Source organism: Moschus berezovskii, chromosome 8 (assembly GCF_049115385.1).
Source record: "Moschus berezovskii isolate FMDL1 chromosome 8, NW_MosBer_1.0, whole genome shotgun sequence".
Classification (NCBI taxonomy): domain Eukaryota; kingdom Metazoa; phylum Chordata; class Mammalia; order Artiodactyla; family Moschidae; genus Moschus; species Moschus berezovskii.
The window spans coordinates 14,154,283-14,180,345 of record NC_142467.1 but is presented as its reverse complement, the minus strand read 5'-3'; the positions used below and the strand labels follow the sequence as shown (position 1 = coordinate 14,180,345).

The following is a 26,063-nucleotide window of genomic DNA, read 5'->3' as shown; positions in this document are numbered from 1 at the left end:
TTAATGCCTGGACTTGTATGATATTTATCTTAACATTCCTAGAACTTGGCAAAGTAGGTGCTCAATAACTGTTGGATGGATTTGCATTCGTTTTAGGTACTTTGCAGCAACTCAGTTTGAACCCTTGGCAGCAAGATCTGCTTTTCCTTGTTTTGATGAACCAGCATTTAAAGCCACATTTGTCATCAGGATCAAAAGAGATGAGCAATACACTGCTTTATCAAATATGCCTAAGGTACTGTTCTGTTCCTTGAATGTAAAATTTTTTTTGAGTGGGTCTCTTTCTTTGTTATGAATACTTGGATTCTTCTTTGCCATACCACTGAGAATGATTAAAATCGTATACTTTCTTATTCTTTCTTAAAATGCTTTAATAAAAGTAAAATATGTATCGGAATCAGTTGTGAAGTCAGCCTGAGAAGCACTTGAGGAAGGAGAAAGACTGGATGTGGAATGCATGGGCAGAAAATGTGAAGTGTGTGCTATGTACTAAAGTTCTGTAAATATTAATACTATGAACTACTACTAAAGAGACAATGATATTTTTGGAGACATGGTGAATTTGCTATTCTAAACTGTGATATTTAATAAGTACTGAATCATGATTGACCTTGATGTCTTACTGGTTATTGATAAAGTTGATATTGTGACATGGAGGTTTAACAACAAGAACATGGATGCCTTTCTTGGCTGTGAGCTCCGCGTGGGAGGTAGTGGGAGTGAAACCAGGCAGAATGGTTTTTACACTGAACAAATCTCAGAGGGTCCTTTTGTTACCTGGTGGCTCAGATGGTAAAGAATCTGCCTGCAATGCTGGAGATCTGGGTTCAATCCCTGGGTCGGGAGAATCCCCTGGAGAAGGGAATGGCAACCCACTGCAGTATTCTTGCCTGGGAAAATCCCATGGACAGAGAAACCTGGTGGGCTATAGTCCATGGGGTCACAAAGAGTCGGACTTGACTGAGCAACTAACATTTGGTATACCTGAGAGCTGTATGCAGCTGGATAGAAGCTTCTCAGAACGCCTGTGGCTGGGGTGGGGGGCGGGGAGGAACAGCAACATCTCACCAATTGTAGAGTCAGTCCTTGAGTCCAGAAGAGGACATGGTCTGTCCTTCAACAAGAACGTCACTTCAGCAGCTCTACACCTCCCCTTAACTCTTCACCTTAATCTTTCTTTAAGAGGAATTGAGTGCTTACTTGCCTAGGAACCTAAAACATTTTAAATTCGTGGCTGGAAAATCCTGCAAGGTTGTTCACTCACCTCGTGTCTACTGCAGACTTCTCTAGTGACTTCTCACCTTTGATCCCGTAGCCTTCTTGTGGTCATCAGCAAAGTCCTTTATGAAGCCATTTCAGGTCGTTTGGAGGGATTAACCAGCTGTAAATGGCAAGCCACTCCAGCACTCTTGCCTAGAAAATCCCATGGATGGAGGAGCCTGGTAGGCTGCAGTCCGTGGGGTCGCTAAGGGTCGGACACGACTGAGCGACTTCACTTTCACTTTTCACTGTCACACATTGGAGAAGGAAATGGCAACCCCCTCCAGTGTTCTTGTCTGAAGAATCCCAGGGAAGGGGGAGCCTGGTGGGCTTCTGTCTATGGGGTCACACAGAGTCGGACACGACTGAAGTGACTTAGCAGCAGCTCCTCCTTGTGTGAATGTATTATTTTTGTAGCAGTAGAATGGAGTATTCTCAGATCATAAGGAAGGATTTTTGTCTTTGGTGATGTTTTAAAGGAGAGACACAAGAGGTACTGTCACTGTCTCTAACTTACATTTATTTAAAGCCATTGAAACTGAGAGCTTCTTAAGGATTTTACTGTACTCAGTAAGTCCTCAAGATGAAGGTAGGGCAGACTAAGGCTGAGATCCATACTGTTTAGAAACTTGTGTTGAGAAAGTAAAATAGGCCAGCATCTTCACTGCTTATTTCCTATTTGAATTTTCAGTTGCCCAGTTTATATGTCACTCTCATGTATTCCCATAGTTACAGAACTGTCATTTTCCCCTTTGCTTGTAGAAGTCATCAGTCATGATGGAAGATGGACTTGTTCAGGATGAGTTTTTTGAGAGTGTGAAGATGAGCACTTACCTGGTTGCTTTCATTGTGGGGGAGATGAAGAATCTGAGTCAGGACGTAAACGGAACCCTGGTATGTATGTCGTCATGGTAGTTGTCTTAAAAACCTGTTTATAAGAGGTTGAGAGGAATCCTTTCATGATATCTGGCAACTGCTTTATGAAGAAAAACAAGCTTTTGATTCACCACTCTGACATTTTATACCAGAACTGTTACTTTTACTTAGTGGTTATTTACTATTTGAATACCTAAAAAATCAACGATTTTTAAGTTCCTTTGAATTTCACTTTGTTAAGAGAATTTCAGTAAGGCAATATATAAAGGCAATAAAGCCTCTAGAACTGTGCTGTACAGTATGGTGGTCACTAGTTTTATGTGACTATTTAGATAAGTGACAACATTGTGGCTGGATAGGGACTTTCCTGGTGGCTCAGATGGTAAAGAATTACCTCCAATATGGAAGACCTGGATTTGATCCCTGGGTCGGGAGGATCTCCTGGAGAAGGGAATGGCTACCCACTCCAGTATTCTTGCCTGGAGGATTCCGTGGACAGAAGAGCCTGGTGCATTACAGTCTATTGGATCGCAAAGAATCGGATGCAGCTGAGTGACACACACACACTTATTGGCTTGATAAGATGTCCCTCACTCATCCCTGTCTGCTCCCCTCCATCCCCACCCCAGGAACAGCAATTTGGCATATATCTATGGACAGAAATGCCCTTGTGGAAGACATGGGGTCCAGCACTATATTCCTAAAAGCTTGGGAGGAGCCTTGCCCTCTCATGCATTAGGTCTCAGCATACAGACCTCAGTCCTGGCTGTGGACCCTGTTGTGGCCCACACTATTACTGGAGTCCCTTTGGCTGTGGTCTGGGAGTTTGGTAAAACACTGTCTTAGACAATCATGCTTGGATAATAGAGACTTTGTGGAATTCCAAATTTCTAGCAGAAAAGTTCTAGTATACTTTTGGAGCAAAGCATATGAGTTTAGATGCATTGGAGAGAACAATTAGTAAAGACCAGAGAAGGTGACTGCTATTTCAGATGTTAAAACAGTAATGTGACAATTTAAGGAAACACAGTACCATCAAAGGATCACAGTCATCTTCCAGTAACCGATACTAAAGATGTGGAAATCTGCCGTTTACTCAATAAAGACTTCAGGATCGCTATTCCAAGGAAACTATGAACTCCAGGAAAATAGAAAAAGGAAATTTGATTAAATCAAGAACAATATATGAACAAAATGAGAAGTTTAACAAAGACATTGGAATCATTAAAAAAAAATTCTCAGTCTGAAAGATAAAATGAATGAAATGAAAATTGCAATACAGAGCATCAACAGCAGAATGGATCAAGCAAGAAAAAGAATTTGTGAGTAAAAAGAATTTGTGAGTTAGAAGACAGGGAGTTTTATATTATCTGGTCAGAACAAAGGAAAAAGAGTGAAGAAAGCCTGCATGATTTGTGGGACACCATCAGAAGAAACAGTTTGTGAATTATTGAAGTTTCAGAGGAGAACATAACAAGCAGTGGGCAGAAAGTTACATTAAAAAAAAACTGCTGAAAACTTACCACATCTGGAGAGAAGTTTGGATATCTAAGTCAATGAAGCTTGCAGCATACCAAAATCCTCTGAAAAAGGAAAGGGAAGGAAAAAAAAAAAACTGCCAACCAAAAATACTCTGTCCAGCAAAGTTACCCTTCAGAAATGGTGGAGTGAGAAAGACTTTTCCATATGGAAAAAAGGCAGAGAGCCCCTTACCACTAGACCTGCCTTATAAGAACTGCTGAAAGGAGTGCTTGGAGCTGAATTGAATGGACACTACCTAGTAACATGAAAATATAGAACACACTGGAAAAGGTAATTATATAGTAAAATTCAGAATGCTCTAAATAGTGTAATGTAGTGGTATATTTATTATATGGTATATATTGAAAACAGTTCTAAAAGGGAAATTTAGATTGATAAATGCCTACACCAAGTAAAAAGAAAAATCTCAAATAAACAACCTAACTTTGCACCTTAAGAAACTAGAAAAAAGAGTAACAATCTAAGCCCAAAGTTAGCAGAAGGAAGGAAATAAACAAAGATCAGAGCAGATAAGTGAACTAGATACCAGAAGAAGAGGAGAAAAGGTAAAACTGAGAGCTGGATGTTAGAAAGATAAATGAAATTGACAAGCTTTTAGCTCGACTAACTAATAAAAACAAACCTCAAAATCAGAAATGAAAAGGAGACATTACACTTGATACAGAAATACAATGGATCGTAAGAGCCTACTATGAATAATTATAGGTCAAGAAATTAGATAATCTAGGAAAAATGGACACATTCCTAGGAATATACAGTCTACCAAGACTAAATCATGAAGATATAAAAAAAAGATTAATGATGTAAAGAGAGATTCAATTAATAATCAAAAACATCCCAACAAAGAAAAGCCCAGGATCGAATCAGTTTCTCTGGTGAATTCTACTAAATGATTTTTTAAAAATCTGTAGATTCAATGCAATAGAATTCCAATGTAATTTTTCACAGAAATAGGAAAAAGTCCTAAAATTTTATGGAACCACAGAGATTTCAAATAGCTAGAGGAATTTTGAGAAAAAAGAACAGAGTTGAAGGTATCACACTTTCTGATTTCAAAATGGTTACAGAAATAAAGTAACCAAAATCTTATGCATAGTATTCGAAAGAGTATGATACTGGCATAAAATTAGACACACAGACCAATGGAATAGAATCAAGAAACCAAAAGTAAACTCCTGCAAATATGTACTAATATTGGACGAGAGAGTCAAAAGTACTCACTGGGGAAATGGTAGTCCCCTCAATAAATAGTGCTGGGAAAAATGGATCATCACATCCAGAAGAATGAAAGTGGATCCTTATCTTTCACCACTCACAAAAATTAACTGAGAATGAGTTAAAGACTTAACTGTAGGTCTGAAAGTATAAAACTCCTAGAAGAAAACATAGAGAAAAAGCTCCATGACATGGATCTTGGCAATAATTTTTTTGTATATGACACCAAAGCACATTCAACAAAAGCCAAAATCAACAAGTGGGAATATCTTAAACTGAAAAGCTTCTTCACTGCAAAAGAAACAGTCAGCAAAATAAAAAGGCAACCTGTGGATTGGAGGAAAATATCAGATTGCATGTATCTGATAGGGCTTCCCTGGTAGCTCAGCTGGTAAAGAATCCGTGCAATGCAGGAGACCCCAGTTCTATTCCTGGGTGGAGAAGATCCCCTGGAGTAGGGATCGGCTACCCACTCCAGTATTCTGGCCTGGAGAATTCCGTGGACTATATAGTCAGTGGGGTCGCAAAGAGTCGGACACCACCGAGCGACTTTCATTTTCAACATTTTCAATATATCAGGTAAGAGATTAACATTCAAAATAAGGAACTCACAGAACTCAGTGGAAAAAATACAAATGATCTGGTTAAAAAATGAGCAGAGTTTTCCAAAGAAGATATACAGATGACCAACAGATGCATGAAAAGGTACTCAGCATCACTAATAAGAAGGAAAATGCAAATCAAAACTTCAGTGAGATACCACCTCACACCTGCTAGAATGACTGCCATCAAAAACAGAGGACAGATGTTTCTGCAAAGAAGACATACAGATGGCTAACAGACACGTGAAAAAATGCTCAACATCCCTCATTATCAGAGAAATGCAGATCAACACCACAATGAGGTACCATGTCACGCTGGTCAGAATGGCTGCTATCCAAAAGTCTACAAACAGTGCTGGAGAGGGTGTGGAGAAAAGGGAACCCTCTTATCCTGTTGGTGGGAATGCAAATTAGTACAGCCACTATGGAGAACAGTGTGGAGATTGCTTAGAAAACTGGAAACAGAACTGCCATACGACCCAGCAATCGCACTCCTGGGCATGCACACCAAGGAAACCAGAATTGAAAGAGACACGTGTACCCCAGTGTTCATCGCAGCACTGTTTATAATAGCCAGGACATGGAAGCAACCTAGATGTCCATTGGCAGATGAGTGGATAAGAAAGCTTTGGTACATATACACAATGAAATATTACTCGGCTATTAAAAAGAATGCATTTGAGTCAGTTCTAATGAGGTGGATGAAACTGGAGCCTATTATACAGAGTGAAGTAAGCCAGAAAGAAAAACACCAATACAGTATATTAATGCATATATGTGGAATTTAGAAAGATGGTAATGATGACCCTATATGTGAGACAGTAAAAGAGACACATGTAAAGAACAGTCTTTTGGGCTCTGTGGGAGAAGGCGAGGGTGGGATGATTTGAGAGAATATAATTGAAACATGTATATTATCATGTGTGAAATAGGCCGCCAGTCCAGGTTTGATGCATGAGACAGGGTGCTCAGGGCTGGTGCACTGGGATGACCCAGAGGGATGGGATGGGGAGGGAAGAGGTAGGGGGGTTCAGGATGGGGAACACGTGCACCCATGGCTGATTCATGTCAATTTATAGCAAAAACTACCACAATATTGTAAAGTAATTAGCCCCCAATTAAAATGAATAAGTAATAATAATAAAAAAACAGATGACAAGAAGTGTTGATAAGGATATAGAGGAAAGGGAATCCTTGAGCACTGCTGATGGGAATGTAAATTGGTGCAGCAACTAAGGAAAACAATATGTGAGAGTTCCTCCAAAAATTAAATAGTACCACCATATGATACAGGAATCCACAGGATATATATCAAAACAGGATCTTAAAGAGATGTCTGCACTTCTTTGTTTGTTGCAGCGTTACTAACAATAATACTGTTATTCACAATAATAACAATCTAAGTGTTTGTGCATGGGTGGATAAAGATGAGCATATATTTATAATATGTATGATGGAATGTTGTTCAGCCATGAGAAGGAAGGAAATTTTGCCCTTTGGGACAACATGGATGGACCTTGAGGGCATTATGCAAAGTGAGATAAGTCAGACAGAGATAAAGACTATATGACCTCATTTATGTGTGGAATCTAAAACTGAACTCATGGAAACAGTAGACTGGTGGTTGCCAAGGCCTGAGGGCTGGGGGAGATGGGAAAATGTTGGTCAAAAGGCTCAGACTTCCGGTTATAAGGTGAATAAGTGCTGGGATCTAAGGTACAGGATGGTGACTATAGTTCACCATACCCATATTACATATTTGAAAGTTGCTAAAAGAGTTAATCTCAAGTCTTCTCATCACAAAAAATAAATGGCAGTTATGTTACTGCCTGTAGAATTACATTCAGACTCATCATTTTGTGATATTCAAGACCCTCTTATAAATTCAGTTATATTTCCAGCTGCTCCAGTAGAATTCTTTCATCTAGCCAGGCTGAATTGTTCATTGCTCAGATAGATACCATATATATGTATATATATGTACACACACACACCTATATGTGTGTGTGTGCTTAAGTTGCTTCAGTCATGTCCAACTCCTTGCGACACCTTAGACTGTAGCTCACCAGGCTCCTCTGTCCATGGGATTCTCCAGGCAAGAGTTGCCATGCCCTCCTCCAGGGGCTTTTCCTGACCTAGGGATCGAACCCACATCTCTTATGTCTCCTGCATTGGCAGGTGGGTTCTTTACCACTCGCACCACCTGGGAAGCCCCATATACCTATATATACACATATATATGTATGTGTGTATGTATATATTGTCTACAGCGCAGTTGCATCTTGAACAACACGGGTTTGAACTGTGCAAGTCCACTTATTGAGGGTTTTTTCAATAGTAAATACTATAGTACTACATGACCCACAGTTGTTTGAACCTTAACTGCAGAAGACTGACTGTGAGTTATACTCAGATTTTCAACTACCTGGAGGGTTGTTAGCCCTCACCCCATTATTGTTCAAGGGTCAACTGGAAAAAGAGAGAGAGAGTAGTTTAGGTGACTTTTTTTTGCTTTTTATTTACATATATTTGAAAGCAGCTTGGTTAAACATGGAACCTGGCATCTGCCTGAGCTCAGATCTCTCTGTAGCTTTCTAGCTGTATGCCCTTGGGCAGACTGCTCTGCATTTCTCTAAACCTCACCTTCCACAACTCTAATACCTTATTGTCTATATTAGCCTGACCTCTCAAGGAGAAAATTTTTAAGTTCCTATAAAATCTTCAGTACCTGGCAGATAGTACTACACAGAGGAAATACCCCTCTCTTTTTTCTGTATGCAAATATATTGTAAACTCTTCTGTATGTCTATAAATATAAATAATCTTTATAATTTTTAATGCTACCCAGAAGTAAATGTGCTTTGAAGAAATTGTTTTACAAATAATCAACAGTCTTTTTAACTTTCTGTTTTTATTAGGAGACGGGGATGAATCGAGCATGTGCAGAGTTATATTGTGTGCTGGAAGTTGTCTTGAGCTTTTATTTATAAACACCTTTTTATTTTATAAACCAAATGAGGGGAAAGCATTCGCCTCATACTGCTAATGAGGAAACAGTGTCCCAGAGAGGTTAAGTAATGGACCTAAGATTACTTAGCGGATGTGTGTGTGCATGCCAACTCACTTCAGTCATGTCCAACTCTTTGCGACCCCATGGACTGTGGCCTTCTAGGCTTCTCTGTTCATGAGACTTTCCAGGAAAGAATACTGGAGTGGGTAGTCATTTCCTCCTCAAGGGGATCTTTCTGACCCAGGGATCAAACCCGTATCTCGTGCAGCTCCTGCATTGCAGGCAGATTATCGCTGAGCCAGAGGGGAAGCGCCTCACATAAATGGTAGAATTTACTGTCTACCACAATGCACTGCTTCTTACACCAAATGACATCAATAATTTCTGTAGGTATGGTGATTAGAAATTCGGACTTAGAGTCTAATAAAGGATTTTTGTCCCAGTAAAATGCTGCAATCTCTAGGTTATGTTCTATTTTGGAATATTTGGCATTAGGCCTATTTTACAGGGTTCTGGAATAGGGGAGTAGAGCTTTATTGATGAACGTCAGTCTCACCAAATAGCTGAAATTGCAAAAGTGTGTCCTGTTCAGTGATAAAGATGCCGATGTTGTCAAAAACCTATAGAAAGAGGAACACTTGTTTTATCAGTTCTCTCCATTCTTCAGTGTTCCTTAACCCTCTGTCTGCCTTCAGGAATGCCAGAATTACCTAGAAAATTCTAGCCTAGCTTTGAAATACACTGCCTTGAGGTTTATCAGTTTGCCTTGAGGTTTTTGTTTTGTTTTTTGGCATTGCCCAATTTTGTTTTTACCACAGACCAGTCTCATTTGTAGAATCAGAATCCATTGGCAGTTAGTCAGATGTAGACACTGAATAAGTTATCTTATTCAGTCAGAAACGTGACTTCATTCCAAATCTCCACTAACAGCATTTCCTCAAGTAGTCTTCCAGCAACTAAGGACATTATACATAATTTATATCATTCTCCCAAGTCCCAAGTCCCATCTAACCAGTTTTTCTGGATAGACTTCATTCTGGTGGGTTTTTTTTGGATGTTGTTTTTACTTTTAAGACATTTATGCTTTTTGTGTGTGTGTTCAGCTGTCTGTTTAGGAAAGCTGGTATTTTTCAGGAAACTTAGTATTGGAAAATTCCAATATTCTCTATTTTCTATCTTTGTGAATCTTACAGGCCATGTTATTGTTCTTTTGGGAGGATGAAGTTTGGTTCTGGTTTTTTATTTGGTTTTTGCTTCTTATTAAGGCACAGAGTAAGTGAAAACCAACAGTTTTCCTCTGTCTTAACCCTTTTCTCTGAAAGCTGACGAGACTTTATGGACATTTTTTGTGTCTTTTATAAATCTCCTAGGTCTTAGCAGGAGATCTTGCAGGGAAAGTTTTAAGATGTAAGTATTAAAGCCTAAGCACCGGTTGACTTGCCTTTATCCGTATTTAGAGTACTCTTACCAAGGGTGGAGGACTCCCGGATGGCGCCATGGTAAAGAGTCTGCCTGCCAATGCAAGAGATGTGGTTTCAGTCCTTGGGTCAGGAAGATCCCCTGGAATAGGCAATGGCAAGCTTCTCCAGTATTCTTGCCTGGGAAATCCTATGGACAGAGGAACCTGGCGGGCTACAGTCCATGGGGTCACAAAGAGTCAGACACGACTTAGCATACACGTATTCTACCAAGCACGGAGTGCTGGTCAATACTTCTTTGTTGAACTAGATTGTTCTCTTTGTTTATTTCTTACTACTTCTGTTGCTCTTAAACCAAGCATGATAATAATTATAATGACCTGATGATTTATCTCTAGTGAGGATTCATAGCACATTTTTTTTTAAAGGAAGAGAAATGGAAAAAGAAAATATCGATCTACCTTTCTTCCCTAGTCATTGTATTCCAGAAATGGGACGAAGTGGATCCTTTGGTCAGATTTCAGTTTCATATGAACTTCCTTTTTTCTCCCTTTACTTTTCCTGTGATGAAAGGTGCCTTCACATGTAGAGATAGGAGAGCCAAATGGTGTGTGTGGCAGAAGGATGTTTGAGGAGGAATCTGGAGTATGTGGGTGGTGTTTCTATTAGAACGGCATCTTCTAGGTGATTGCATTGACTCCATAAAATATGTATGTCTGGAAAGAAGAGGCAGAAGTGGTAAAGACTAGTCTCAGATTCCAAGTGATCTTGGTACGGTCATTTATCATGGCAGTTAGATTTAAAAAGGCTATTTCAGACTTGTGTGTGTGTGCGTGCGCGTGCGCGCAGGCGAGCACTAACGCCAGATGGGGAATGATGCAGGAAGTGTGTGTGTTCCTTGGCAGGTGGTGACTGAATTCAATAAACTGTGGTCACAGCCCTGTAATCAAGGATGCAGATGTTTGCGTGCTGGGCTGGTGAAGTACAAACTTGGCCACATAATGTGAGATTAAATTTCTTCTTCATTACCTTAAGAAAGAAACATATTTTAAATGAGCTCACTTCAGTCCTAACACTTCATTCTTCCTGTAACTTTTGCCACAGACGCTCTGCTCACACGTATTTTATGCCACTTCTGATGGGACTCTTATTTAAAATAATGGGAATGACTACTGTTTATTGAACACTTGTTTTCTGTCAGCCACTATCCTAAGTTCTATATGTATTAGTTCGTTGAATGTGGGGATGAGAGCTACTTTTATCACCCTTTTATAGATAAGGAGATTGAGGTTAACGAACCTCCTCAAGTTCACACAGCTAGCAGAGATTGGAACCTGGCAGTCTTAACTCTAGAGCCTGTACATTTAGTTTTGTTGTTTGTTTACTTAAAATTTTTTCTTTAATTTTTATGCCATGTTAAACCTTCATATTTCTATAATTAATGCATATGTTCTATAGACTAAGGCCCCATGTAAAGACAACTGTGACTGAAATTATGACCTCTTAGAAATTGTTGACTGTTTTTCAGTGTTTTAATGAAAGACTGTTTTTAATCTTTATTTTAATTTGTGGTTAGAGTTCACCGATGTTTTTTTTTCCAAATGCTCAATTATTCAATAGGTCTCCTTTTCCCACCTGCCAAGATCTTTATTTTTGAGGTTTTTATCTTCTGCTATGGCTTGTCCATATTCTGCTTTACCAACTTGAGTACAGAGGACTTCTTTCTTTCAATAAGTTGAAAACAGTAAATGTTGCTTTTTAAAAAGCAATTACTTTTAATGTAGTTGCTTAAATTTTGCCTTTTGATGCTCACTGATAAGACAGGTAGTCAGTTACACCAAATGTGTAACTTACACACTTAATCAGAAAAGAAAGAGTAACAATTTAAGTAATGTGGGCAGTTGCATCTTCCATGGAGCATGTGCCCTGGATTCATGGGCACGAATCCTGTTATCCTTTTACTTCGTTGTTTTTTTTTTTTTTTTAATTTTTTTAAAGTATGTACCTTTATTTTTTTAATTAAAGTTTTTGTTTTGTACTGGCGTGAAGCTGATTAACAGTGCTGTGGTAGTTTCAGATGGACAGCAAAGGGACTCAGCCATTCATGTGTACATGTATCCCTTCTCCCCCAGACTCCCCTCCCATCCAGGCTGCCACATCACACTGAGCAAAGTTCCCTGTGCGCTACAGTGGAGCCTTGTTGGCCACCCGTTTTAAATACAGCAGTGTCAGTACTGTGAGCCACTCCCCGAGTGTTTTTCACTCTGCTGGGTACAAGCCAACAATGTGAAAAAAAAAAGTAAGCAGTTCCAAGGCGGAAAGAAAACCTGGCTGTGCCATGCTTACCGAAAGAGAATGTGTTGCTCTCTCATAGGTGGGCTCAGGGCAGTTTCAACAAATGTGCCGTTTCTGTCTCAGGTGTTCATGTTAGAAATAACTCTCTTGTAAGCTGTGACTTCCCCGTATTGAATGCCTGCGAGATGCCAGGCACTACGTTAGGTACTAAAAATATGAAAATTTAGTTTTGCCTTTCAGATAATTCACAGTTTGACAGCTTACAGACAAGGAAGGGCAACTGTAGGTGGTAGGAAGAGAAGAGTATCTTAAACAGGCAGATGTTTGTAATTGCCATATGAGACGAAATAGTTTGGATATGATGTTAATTTAAAAAAAAAGGAATCGGTAAGTTTTTTCGAACAGTGTTGTATGTATGGAAATTACTTGCTAAATCCTACAGGGATTAAAAGAACTATAAGGAAGAATTTCCGGCCTGAAAAATCTCTCATACCTCTGTGCAGTTCACAAGTATGCTAATCTTGACAGTGTTCACTTGATATCATGCCGTTGTAATTGTACCTGTCCTTACGTCATACCTGTTCCCTTTCAGGTTTCTATATATGCTGTCCCAGAAAAGATTGGTCAAGTTCACCATGCCCTGGAAACCACTGTGAAGCTTCTTGACTTTTATCAAAACTACTTTGAAATTCAGTACCCACTGAAAAAATTGGGTAAGAATCAAACAGTGCCTCTGATTTCTTTACCAATATCACCTAGATTTAGGTTGCAAGTTTTTTTAGAAAGAACTTTTGTCAAAGTTATTTCAAAGGAAAACCAAGAAACTCTGTTAATTTAAGAATTCTTAAGAATTACTTTAATTAATTTAAAGTGAACTCTGTTTACTTTAAGAATTGTTTGTATTTGTTAAGATTATTTAGATTCCATAGATACATCTGAATGTGTAGCTTAAAGCATTTAGAAGTTTATGGGTCTATTTCAAAGGTGCTGTGTAAGTGGGGATTTGCTTAGGGCTTAACCTGAAGTTGGACTAATTCCAATTTCCTAAGAAATTCCTAATTCAAATAATAATCGGAGTAACGAGAGCTCAGGAAAGCAGGAGTATTTCAGTGTCATTCAACAGGGTGCTGATTTTAGCTGGAAGAGCATTGGCCTTGCCTTCTGTCCTCCTTGTTCTGGAAAGTTCTTCACTGTGAAGGAATTAGATCTCCCTTCTCTTGCTAAGGGACAGAGCCACAGTGACTCTATAGGTGGTTGATCAGATCTTCTCAGCTGACAGGTAGGTAAGGAGCATATGAGCTAGAAAATTTCCTTTCCCTGCTGCTGCTAAGTCACTTCAGTCGTGTCCGACTCTGTGTGACCCCATAGGTGGCAGCCCATAAGGCTCCCCTGTCCCTGGGATTCTCCAGGCAAGAACACTGGAGTGGGTTGCCATTTCCTTCTCCAATGTGTGAAAGTGAAAAGGGAAAGTGAAGTCGCTCAGTCATGTCTGACTCGTAGCGACCCCATGGACTGCAGCCTACCAGGCTCCTCCATCCGTGGGATTTTCTAGGCAACAGTACTGGAGTGGCTTGCCATTGCTTTCTCCGTTCCTTTCCCTAGGAGTATGTAAAATGAACTTACTGACAGAGCTGTGGGTAAAATACTTGGATTTAACTAGGGAGTGCCTTAGCTGGGGGAAAGTTGACCACTTCTTTCCTGTTATATCCAGACTTGGTGGCTATTCCTGACTTTGAAGCAGGAGCAATGGAAAACTGGGGTTTGCTCACCTTCCGAGAAGAGACACTTCTGTATGATGATAATACTTCTTCAGTGGCAGATAGAAAGCTGGTTACTAAAATCATCGCTCACGAGCTGGCCCATCAGGTATCGGAACCAAGGCTGTTATATCTCACACCTGTGGTCTGTTTCATGTCCTGGAGTTTTAGAATACATTTAGATGTTAATAATAATTCAGCTTTATATTCGAGTATTGCCTTCTTTCATAATACAATGGTGCTTTTTTTTAAACACAAACTTAAACTTTTGGATAAAAATGTTATCTAACGGTTGTTATAAGATTTTACAGTTTATCAAGCATTTTGACTCTCTTACATTTTATAATGTAAATGTGAGCATTATCTCTCTTACATTTTATAACTTGGTGGGGAAGAAAGCTTTCCCTGAGTTGCACACCTCTTCTCCTTGGACTATAGTGGTCAGGACTAGATTTACCGATTTGTCTCCTGCTAAAAACTGGGTTCTTAATTTGGGAGTGGAAAGTTACTCTGTGATGTAGAGAAAAGGAAGGAAAATTATACGGGTGCATGACCTTCACTGTGTCTTCCCCGGTACCTGGTCCCTCCTGCGCCCCCGGTGCGGTATTCATCAGGGTGGGGTGGTCTGGGGTGTCACGACGGTGGGAGGAGGCAGGCAGGAGTGGGCGGGCTCTGGCCAGTGGACTGTCTACAGCCACAGTCCGCAGCGCGCCGGGCCCCGAGAGGACTTCGTGACAGGCTGGCCTATGAGGCGTGTGCTTATTTACGCTTACAGTTAGGCATGTGGACGAACTGTTTCTTAGGGGATCTGTTATTCCTGGGGCCGGTCATCACCATGGCAGGAGTGTTTCCCTTGTACTTCTTTATGACTTAGAAGTCATCTTCTTCTGAAAGAGGCTTTTAAGACATTAATCTTTGAAAATATGCTTCTGTGATTCTCTATAGTGCTTTGTTTCGGTACCGAATAACCTTATCGTTTTGCTGATGGTTTGAGCTGAGCCCTTGGCCACAGTGACTGAACTACACACTTTTTATTGACCAGGCTTTATTTCAGGGATTTTTGAGATGCATGCCAATTTCTTAGGGAATATTATTTAAATTCTGTTTTGAATCATGTAAATACTCAATGTGGGTGACTGAGGAGAAACATGCAGTCCAGGCTCTCTGACTACAGGAACATCCCTCATATAGACATTCATTATTTGGTTGTCATGATGACGGTAGACATGGAAAATAATGTTACTAACTTGATACTAGAAACTACAGGAATTTATCTAGGAAATGTTTTAAGGAGGTGACTGAAAACAGTTTTTGTCTATCTAGTATACCGCTTGTATGTTAAACTGATAAATAAGCCAGTTGTCTTTGTTTTATTTAAGATAAACTGTTAAATTTATCATTTTACTTTAAAAGTGAATTTTTTCAATGTATACAGTTTTACTTTTAAAGTAAATTTATATTACGAATGCAATTTATTTGTAAGACTTAAAGTTGAATATATTTGTTTTAACTACAATAAGTATACTTTTAAGTAGTTGTAATCTGGTTATAGGTGATTAATCTGACAATCCAATTATTAGAAAATTCTTGAGAATGTGAAGCTGGTTAGTTGTTTGTTCTTTCCCCGCAGTGGTTTGGTAATCTGGTAACAATGCAGTGGTGGAATGATGTGTGGCTGAATGAAGGTTTTGCTACATTCATGGAGTATTTCTCTTTGGAAAAAATATTCGGAGAGCTCTCCAGTGTAAGTATACTGTTTGTTAGGCCTACAGTGAATGCCAGGAAGAAAAATAATCCAGTTATACTGGACATGTATTTTCCATGCATTTGGAGCAATGAAAATATTTCTAGAAAAATTCAGTTAAACTGACCCATGTTACTGATCTCTATACCTCTTGAGATTTGACAGTTAAAATGGTGCTTTTAGTTACTGATGTATTTCAGAAAGCAGAAATTATGTGAAATTACTTTACACTTTGTCGTTAAGATGAACATTTTAAATTGCTTTGCTAAATTCTGTGTTTAATAGATGTGGCCCTTCTGCTTTAAGGAATTTAAGGAGAGTTGAAAAGCATTTTATTTTTGCAAAACAAAACTTTTTATCCTACTTTTAGAGAAATTAAGACATTTTGTGGCAATGCTGTCTATTATCACTGTCATCATTCTTACAACAGTGTTACACACGTTGATACAGACAGATAATTTGCTCTTTTTAGGTCCAAACCACATCTTGTGCCCATTTCAAAGACGTGGAACCCCATTCTGTTACAGAGAGCATGATAATGTTGTTATTGTGTTCTTAGACTCTCCAGAGGTATTTCTTATCAGAGATATTTGGACATACTAGGTTGTATATGGGAGGAGGGCATGGCAACCCACTCCAGAATTCTTGCCCGGAGGATCCCCATGGACAGAGGAGCCTGGCGGGCTACAGTCCATGGGGTTGCGATGAGTCGGACATGACTAAGCGACTAAGCACACAGCACAGGTCATATATGACAGATATTGCCAAATAATTCAAGCAACAAATGGAAAAGTATAAGGATTCCTTTCTACTTAGAATTCTGTGACTTTCTATTAAGGTTCTTGATTGTATGGTCCAAAATTGCTTCAAAAGACGAGTACTCTCAGAGCTTTCAGTTTGAAATTTTTGTGTAGGGCCTATTCAGAGATTTAAAATGGTGAAGTGAACTCGGTTTAAGCTAGAATATTAATAAGCAAAGTAATGCAAATCTGGGTATGGTTCTTAATTAAACAAAGAGATATACATTTTCACCACTTGGTGGTGCCCAGAATGTTTAAAAGCTTTTAGTATATATTCTAGAGGAACTCGTCTGTTGAACTCTCAGACTTCTTTCTGTTTAAGACTTATGTTTTACTTAAGAATAGCCTCAGTTAAGGGAACTGTATATTATCTCAATAGAAAAGCTGGATTATGTATGAGAAGTCAACTTAAGGAGCAGTTCCTTTTTTTTAATTTACGATTTTTACAGATATTCGCTAGCCATTTTTAAATAATCATTTGAACGTCTGGATTTAGCATATGGTTGCTTTAGTAATAAACTCTTAATTTAGCCCTGTGCTGCTGTTTAAGAAACACTGTTTTTTGTTGAAGTTGTAATTTTATTTTCAAATTTAAGGAACATGCATAAATGTCACATTCTTCCTATATCTTCAAAAGGTTATTTCTAAAGTTTAGTGAAGCTAGTTGATTTTTTTTTAATAATGACCTTACACAGTAATTAGTCTAATTCCTATCAATAATTACTAAACTTGCCTCTGTCTTTAATACTGTTCATAGTTTCTTTATTCTGTTTCATTTTTTGTAGTATGAAGATTTCTTAGATGCTCGATTTAAAACCATGAAAAAAGATTCGTTGAATTCATCCCATCCAATATCAACATCATCTGTTCAGTCTTCAGAACAGATTGAAGAAATGTTTGATTCTCTTTCCTATTTTAAGGTATTGCCATGCACAAAAAGTACCTGGAGTGGGTTACAAATTAATTTCGTATGTAAGCAAGCTGCCTGATTTAGGTTATTTTAAACATTAAACAAGTATTATTTTCAGTTTTCCTGTTAAATTTTTAAGATGTTTGCTTCTATTTAAATCTTGATCTTAACTTGATCTAGGTTTTTCTTTCTTTCTCTGTCTCTTAAGTTCTCTAACTAATATTCTGGCTAGTTAACCAGATCTTATAGTAATACATCTTTTAAAGTTGGATCACTGTCCAGATCTACAGGTAGAATATGTCTAGGGGAGGCTCTAAGTCTTTGGCTGTTATTCAGGACTGAAGTGTGTTCCAAAGTCAGAATTACCAAAACAGTGTGTTCCAAAGTCAGAATTGCCAAAACAGGTAAACAAAAGGAGATTTTTAAAAATTGAAGATTCTATTGTAGAATCAGAAACATAGACTCCAGGTATGGAGGTAAAGCAAAAACAGAAATTTAAAGACCTGATTAGGATCATGGTAAGTCTGAGAATAGGAGAGGGGGGTATCACATTTGTGTAGGGAAGGAGGGCTGAATTTTATAGCTTACTTGCCTCCTTAGTCTGGCTACCAGATTAAGATCAATAAATTGAATTCCCATCCTGAACAGAGAAGAAGATAAGCAAAGTATATGAGTTACAGTTCATGTCATCAAGAAACTCAGAGTTTAGGTAGGAAGTACTTGTGAATCTGTAAGAAATAATATGTGCTAAGGGAATGGTACAGAGTATTTTTGCCTGGGATCATGGAGAGAAATTTCTTGGAAGAACATGGAAAGTAAATAATAGGAAGAACATACAGGTAAAGAGCAATGGGAACAATAGAATAGGGTGAGAATGGCACGGTGAGGTCTGCAAAAAAGAGTCAGTAATACTAATGGGCAGGGAATTTTTGTTTAGGGAGTAAATGTTTGCAGTGGAAGCCACATGTCGGGTAGGGAAAGATGAGAGAGGTAGGTTGGAGCTCAGTTGTAGAAGGTCCTGAATGCCATCAGGAATCTGGACTTTTTCTATAATCAATGGGAAGCTTTAAAAGATTTTTAAATAGAGGAATGGCTTTGAGATTCAAGTGACTAGGAAAATTAACTTGCTTCAGTTCGCAAAATAGATTTAAATGGAGAGAGACCTAAAATCGGGAAATCGCTGCTGAAGTCGAAGCATGAAATGGTCGAAGTTTAAAATTAGGAGTTGTAGTGAGTAGAAGGAAACTGATAGGTGTGGAAAAAAACCCTGGGTGGAGGGAAATGCTTCAGGGACTTAGTGATAGGTCAAAGCAGGGGAAGAAGGGGGCCGAAATGTTTTCCAGGTTCAAGCCTGACTGGCAGGGAGAATGGTAGTGCTGTTTTTAAATGAGGAAATCAGGAGTTCAGTTAGCTGCATGAAATATATTCCAATTAGAGCTACTGCTATGGGTTGTGATTTTTAAAGCCCATACTGGACCTACCAATAAAGACAATTTTACAGCTTGCAGTCCTTTTCTTATACAGAACAGTTATTTCAGGGCCTCTTGTTATAGAGCTCTTTCTTTCTCTGACCCCCGCCCTCCAAACCTAGAATCAGTGTCTTCTGAGCATGTTGCTTCCATAACATACCTTATGCCTGTCAGTATGGTAGGTACTTATTTCAGAATTGGGAATCTGGCAAATGTCCCATCCACAGAATTGAGAAGAATAGTTCACTGGGTAATTTACCATCATTGTGTATAAGAAGAAGTATCGGTGTTTGACAGTAAGTCATGTGTTTGGCAGACATATCCTATTTGATCTTCATAATCTTTAAGCCTAATTCTGATGCGTGTTGCCTCATGATAATTCAGTCATTTATCAAATTATACAAGTTCCAACCATGTACCTGGTGTTTTCCTAGGTACTGGGAATAGATCAGGAAAGATGGCGGAATATGTCACTTGTACCATGGAGCTTCCATTTCAGGGGTCAGAGACAGGGACATTCATGATACGAATGAATGAAAGCTACTGTGTTTGGTGGTTGGTGTGAATATGAGACTGAAGCCCAGCAAGGAAAAGGAGAATGGCAAGGGAAAGGCTGCTTTGTATAAGATGGCTGGGGAAGACCACTGATAAGGTGATGTTTGAATACCATCTGGAGGACATGAGGGAACAAGCCACTTCTAGGGGAAAAATGTTCCAGGCAGAGGGTGTAACCAGCACACAGGGCTTGTGTGCAGACATCAGTTAGCGTAGTAGGCCTGAGACTGCTGTCCTTAGAAAGGCATTATGAGGCTCGACCTTGGCTAATTTCTGGCAAATCGGATTTGGGGAGAGTTCTCACCATTCCCTGATATAAGAATGACTCACTGTGCCCACACTGTTTGTGTGAACAGTGTGGTTTATGGTAAATATCTGCTTTCCTTCTGGGAGTCTGGAATTTTGGTCCTTGCTAGGCAGAAGACACTTGCATGACTAGCCCCCAGGAAAAATCATGGGTACCGAGTCTCCGAGGAACTCCCCCGATAGCCAGTATTTCATATGTGTCGTCACAACTGGTCGCTTGGAGAATTAAGCGCATCCTGCAGAGGACTTTTGGAAGCTTGCACTTGTTCACCCCATGAGCCTTTTCCCTTAGCTGCTTTAGCCTTCATGTCCTCTCACAGTAATAAATCATGGTGGTGGAAGATGAGTGCATAGTCCTGATCCTGTGAGTCCTTCACCATATCTGGGACTTGTTTTAGGGACCCACACGACTTGAGGTGAAAACTGGTTGGCATGTTTAACCACCAGCGAGGAGCCAAGGTGTCTGGAGAGGATTAAGTGCAAAGAAAACTAGTAGAGGAAGTGAGAAGGACTATAAGGGGCCAGATCATTGTAGATCATCTTATTAGATTAGAAAAGGACCTTGATTGTGCAATCAAGTGGAATGAGTGCCATCTGAAGAGAGGAATACCATAGTATGATTGATTGATTTTTGGAATAAGTCAGCCTTCAACATCACGTGGAATCAAGGTGGATTAGTTAGGAGTTGTTGTAATAGACCAGTAGCAAGGAAATGGTGGCATGGACAAAGGTGAGAGCAGTGAACGTGATAAGCCATGTTTGGTTTTGAAGTATATTATGAAGTTTAGTCCAGTAGAATTTGCTAATGGATTAGATGTCGAGTTAAGAGAGGAGTCGAAGATGACTTCAAAATTTTTGCCTGAAGAGTTGGAAAATGGAGTTTTTATTTCTTGAAATGAGAAGATTATTGGAAGAGTAGGACAAGAAGGGGGAAAAAAAGGTCAATTTTTGAGTAAGTTTAAGACTCCAGTACTCTTGCCTGGAAAATCCCATGGATGGAAGAGCCTGGTAGGCTGCAGTCCATGGGGTCGCGAAGAGTCGGTCACGACTGAGCGCCTTCACTTTCACTTTTCTCTTTCATGCATTGGAGAAGGAAATGGCAACCCACTCCTGTGTTCTTGCCTGGAGAATCCCAGGGACGGGGGAGCCTGGTGGGCTTCTGTCAATGGGGTCACACAGAGTCGGACACTACTGAAGCGACTTAGCAGCAGCAGCAGCAAGGCTCATAAGTGGACATAGTAGGCGTGTAACTGGATATGAGTCTGGAACTGAAGCAAAGTCTGGTTAGAGATATAAATTTGGGGGTCATGTAAAACCCCTGTGGTTGAGAAGATCAAAAGAAAGTGACTTTAGAGAAGAAAAGAAGTCTGAAGATTAAATGCCAGGGACACTAAAAGTTAGTCCTTGAGAAGATAAGGAGGATGCAGCCAAAGAGACAGAGAGGGATGCCCAGTGCACAGGGGAGGAATCAGGAGTGACGTGCAAAAAAAGCCAACAGCTGGATGACTTTCACGGAGGAGTGAGTGATCAGTCATATCAGATGCTGCTCATGGGTGAGCCTGAGAAGTGACATTGGTTTGACCCCATAAGGTTCACCAGTGGCCTTCATAAAACCACTTCCAGTGGAATGATGATGGTTGGAAGATGGCTCAAAAGGAAATGGAAACAGAGCAAATGAACATGGCAAATGTAGACAGCTCTTTTGAAGAACTGATTTCCCAAAGGAGGAGCAAGAAATATGGTGATAACTGGAGGAGGTGTGAGGTTAAGGAAAGGAAACACATCTTTGTTTACAGTGAGGTCTGCTGGGTGTTTTTCGTTTTTCCTAATGGAGTGTTGCAGTGTTACAGCAGAGAGGAAAAATCAGTGACACAGCAGAGAGGGGGGCTACTGGGAACAAGCATGACTGTTTAAATTCATAGAACAGATTCCACTGAAGTGTGATACAGAAGTAAGAGAGTAATAGGTGTTCAGTTCAGTTATATGTATCTTGTAATCTTGATGACTTAACATTGCTACATTTTTTTATCAGAAATTCATTCATTCAGAAATTTTTTGCATTTGAGTGCCTTCTATATAGTAAGCATTATTTCAGTCATAGGAGTTGAGCTCCTAGCTTTAGTTTTCCCCTAAATTAGCTTACAGTCTAGAAGAGGAAATAAATACATCTCTATAGCAGATGCAGGAAGTGTGATATAAATTGCTTTTGAATGTGGAGGAGGCGGTTGCTGTTTTAAAACTGGGGATGGTGGCACGCATCATAATATAGTGTGGCCTTAATAGCTCCACGTCTGACTCTGAATTATTAGTGTATGCTTACTGCCTATATATACATTCATATGTTCTGAACATATTTGAAGTGACTCTACAAAAAAAAGAGAGATCTTGGTTACTTCAGAAACATGACACCTTAAAACTGGCAATTAATGTACTTTCTAGCAAAGAGACTTTTGAGAGTTCAGCTCCTTTATTGTCTCCAGCAATGTGCCTGTGAAGTCAGCTGGGACTTCAAGCACAATGGGTAGGGGTGGGGATGCCACAGAAAATTCGGGAATTTTTGAAGTTAAAAATATATGTATAAACACTTAACTTTTTAACATTAACACTGAAACATTGAGTAATCGATAGACCACACGAAATGTCTCACAAAAGAATTAGTGCACACAGGCACTTTTCTTTTTCAACTTCTTTAAAATAATTTTTAAAGAATTAATTCTTTCTAAAATTCTTTAAAATAATTTTTAAGACAATTTGACCATAGTCCACAACTGGTTACTTGAAACAAGATAACAGTGAATTATAACTGGGTTATTAAAGTATTTGCTTAGAATGATTATATTTTGAATTTTAGGTTCTTATTTCTGTAAATCTATTGTATTCTATTATTTTCTTCCATTTTTCACTTTTTTTTAATTTATTTTTTGGAATAGGGAGCTTCCCTATTGTTGATGCTGAAAACGTACCTTAGTGAAGATATATTTCAACATGCCATTATTCTTTACCTGCATAATCATAGCTATACATCCATTCACAGTGATGACCTGTGGGATAGTTTTAATGAGGTAAGTAACCTGGATATTTTCTTTAGCTCTTGAAGTAAGAAGAGAGGGGTTCTTGTATTTAATATTTTTGTCAGGTATGTAAATAAGCTATGGTACCAAGGAAAGTTTTTAAAAGAAAGAAGAATGGAACTTAGTATATAAATGTTTATGAATAAGAGCACAGAATTAAAAGTCATGAAATGGAAATACTTGGCTTAACTGCCAAAAAAATAATTGCGCAAGGCCTTGTGTGAGCATTCTTTAGTCTGCATCTTAATCTCTGTTCCTACCTTGTAGGCAAGTTCTCTTTCCTGATGTTTTTGCCGTTTTTCTACCTTCCATTCATGATTTTTTGCTCTATACTTTCCCCTGTGACTCCTCCTGCCTTTGGTGGCCATACCCCACTAAAGTGTTATGGATGACATGTCACAGCCTGGCGACCATAGCTGAGTTCTGCTGTCGGATCATTTTGCTGCTTGGATTTGCTTGTGCCTCCAGATTCTAACAAGCAGCGTCATTAGTTACAAGTTATGCTTCATAGCATGCCTGAAGCCAGCTTGCATCACATGCGCACTTGCTGACTGCGTAGCCTTTATAAGCCTTTGAATTTGTTACCCTCATCTAGATCAATGGTTTTTCATGCTTTGGAAGATCACAGACATACTGAACATTTGATGAAAGTTATGGACATATTCCCCCCAAAATCCACAGAGAGGCAAAGTGTCACACACTGTTTCAAAGTTTTCTGGATTCTGGGTGAAGGACCCCTGCTCTGAAGCTTTTCCGTATGCTCTCTCTGTTTCTTGCCTTATCTGAAACTTGGTACCTTCTAGTTGTTAACCCTTTTCCCAGAAGATATTTCTTCCCTACTCTCTCATTTCTCTTTGAGAAGAAGGCTCAGTCCTTATCACCTAAGAGTTGCTTCTAAATCATCGTTTTTCTTCGTATCATGTAGTAGCATTTCAACTGAAAGCCACTTTATTTACTCTGTACTCAATGTATTATCTCCTGCCAGTTAGAATATATTTCTGCCTTCCTCACTGACTTCAGCTTTTGCATCGTGGTGCTTTCCTATCCTGACCTAGCCCCTAATATTATCCTCACATGTTTCAGCTGCTGCTGCTGCTGCTAAGTTGTGTCAGTCGTGTCCGACTCTGTGCGACCCCCAGACGGCAGCCCACCAGGCTCCTCTGTCCCTGGGATTCTCCAGGCAAGAACACTGGAGTGGGTTGCCATTTCCTTCTCTAATGCATGAAAGTGAAGTCACTCAGTCGTGTCCGACCCTTAGCGACCCCACGGACTGCAGCCTTCCAGGCTCCTCCATCCATGGGATTTTCCAGGCAAGAGTACTGGAGTGGGTTGCCATTGCCTTCTCCGACATATTTCAGCATCAGCATCAAATTATGCACTGGCCTCTTCATTTCAGTTCTGTTTAAAAGACCCAGAAGGGCCTTGCTTCGGGGCAGTTTTGTTTTCTTCCCAACCCCTTGTCCAGAAGGAAATAGATCAGAGCCACTGGACATGTAAGGTTAGTATCACAGTGCATTTAGGAAGATTTGCTCCATCCTTTTTGGCTTTAAATAAGTAGGTGTATGTCGACAGAGGTAAGGCCAGTCAGTAGCATGATATTACCAAACGATAGTACCATGTTAAGTACTTGATGATTTGAGATGCTTGCGATTCGAATCTGTATGTAATCTAGAAAAATAATTTGAATTGCAAATTTAGCTCACCTGCTTCAAATATTGCTTCTTAATCATTGGTACCAGATGTCTTAGGGACATTAAGCTTTAGAGGGCCTGTGAACCTCTGACACTGGATTCTAGATTTTAAGGATCAATTCATGTATTTTGTGGGTAAAGGGCCAGGTGTCTAGGAAAAACGTTCACTACTGTTTTCTGGAGAGACCTAAAGTCCAGGCAGCTGACCTGTTTATATGTCACTCCTCTGCAGCAACTGCTGTTCCCACTCTAAGGCCCTCCCACAGGATGAACTCTTAAACAGATGAGCTTTACCATTTGTAAAGCGCTTCCTCTGGAGAAGGAAATGGCAACTCACTCCAGTATTCTTGTCTGGAGAAGCCCATGGACAGAGGAAACTGGTGGGCTACAGTCCATGGGGTCGCAAAGAGTTGGACACGACTGAGTGATTTCACTTTCTTGGGGCTTCCCTGGTTGCTCAGAGGTTAAAGCCTCTGCCTGCAATCGGGAGACCTGGGTTCGATCCCTGGGTCGGGAAGATCCCCTGGAGAAGAAAATGGCATACCACTCCAGTGTTCTTGCCTGGAGAAGCCCATGGACAGAGGAAACTGGTGGGCTGCAGTCCACGGGGTCGCGATGAGTTGGACACGACTGACTTCACTTTCTTTCACTTTCCCTGGTGGCCCAGCTGGTAAAGAATCCGCCTGCACTGCGGGAGACCTGGGTTCGATCCCTGGGTTGGGAAGATTCTCCTGGAGAAGGGAAAGGCTACCCACTCCAGTATTCTATCTAGCCTGGAAAATTCCATGGACTGACTTCCTGGAGAAGTCCATCCGGTTGCAAAGAGTCAGACATGACTAAGTGACTTTCACTTTCACACCATTTTGTAAAAGCAGAGGGTCTGGGGAATAAAGAGAACTCTGGACCTAGCTGACTAACAGGGATGGGTGTTTCTGATTTCTCGCCTATGAGTCCTTAGTCAGGCCTCTGAACAGTAGTATTGTGACCTAAAGGAGTGCTTGTGCCTTCTTAGGGATTTTAATGTGCCTTTAATTGATTTATAGCATCTGTGCTGCCTTTTTCAATATGCGCTGCCTCTCTTACCCTCTTTAGTTTTCACTTATTTCTTGTCCAGGTTACTTTCTTTTTAGCAATTGCTCATTTACCTAGAGTAGAAATGTAAATTCAACTCAGCATTGGTGCATCGTGGTAGAGAAAGAGGGAAAGATACTATAATTAGACTATTTATCTCTAAGAAAAGTAATCTTTTCTTCTTTCTGTAGGTCACAAACAGAACACTAGATGTAAAGAAAATGATGAAAACCTGGACCCTGCAGAAAGGATTTCCTTTAGTGACTGTTCAGAGAAAAGGAAAGCAAATTCTTGTACAACAGGAAAGATTCTCTTTAAATGTTAAGCCTGAAATTCAGCCTTCAGATGCAAGGTGAGAACTCACTGTCTTTCCTGCTATCTCTTTAATCCCAAAACAGGGCAGTGCCAAAGAATGTGTAAACTACTGCACAGCTGCATTCATTTCACATGCTAGTAAGGTGATGCTCAAAA

General features: G+C 39.7%; 1 protein-coding gene across 3 annotated transcripts in view; it reads left to right on the top strand.

The window, feature by feature from the left end:
* The window catches only part of LNPEP (leucyl and cystinyl aminopeptidase), a 113,230-nt gene that overhangs the window by 48,105 nt on the left and 39,062 nt on the right, over window positions 1–26,063 (top strand). For all 3 annotated transcript variants that reach the window (XR_016037979.1, XM_055429485.2, XM_088838452.1), the window contains 8 exons: window positions 97–235; window positions 2,023–2,154; window positions 12,811–12,931; window positions 13,930–14,084; window positions 15,606–15,719; window positions 17,305–17,439; window positions 22,690–22,821; window positions 25,784–25,944. Coding sequence is in view for 2 of the 3 variants with exons in the window: in XM_055429485.2 (XP_055285460.2) it covers window positions 97–235; window positions 2,023–2,154; window positions 12,811–12,931; window positions 13,930–14,084; window positions 15,606–15,719; window positions 17,305–17,439; window positions 22,690–22,821; window positions 25,784–25,944 (1,089 nt within the window). In the remaining variant the exon portion in view is untranslated. The remainder of the gene's footprint in view (window positions 1–96; window positions 236–2,022; window positions 2,155–12,810; window positions 12,932–13,929; window positions 14,085–15,605; window positions 15,720–17,304; window positions 17,440–22,689; window positions 22,822–25,783; window positions 25,945–26,063) is intronic.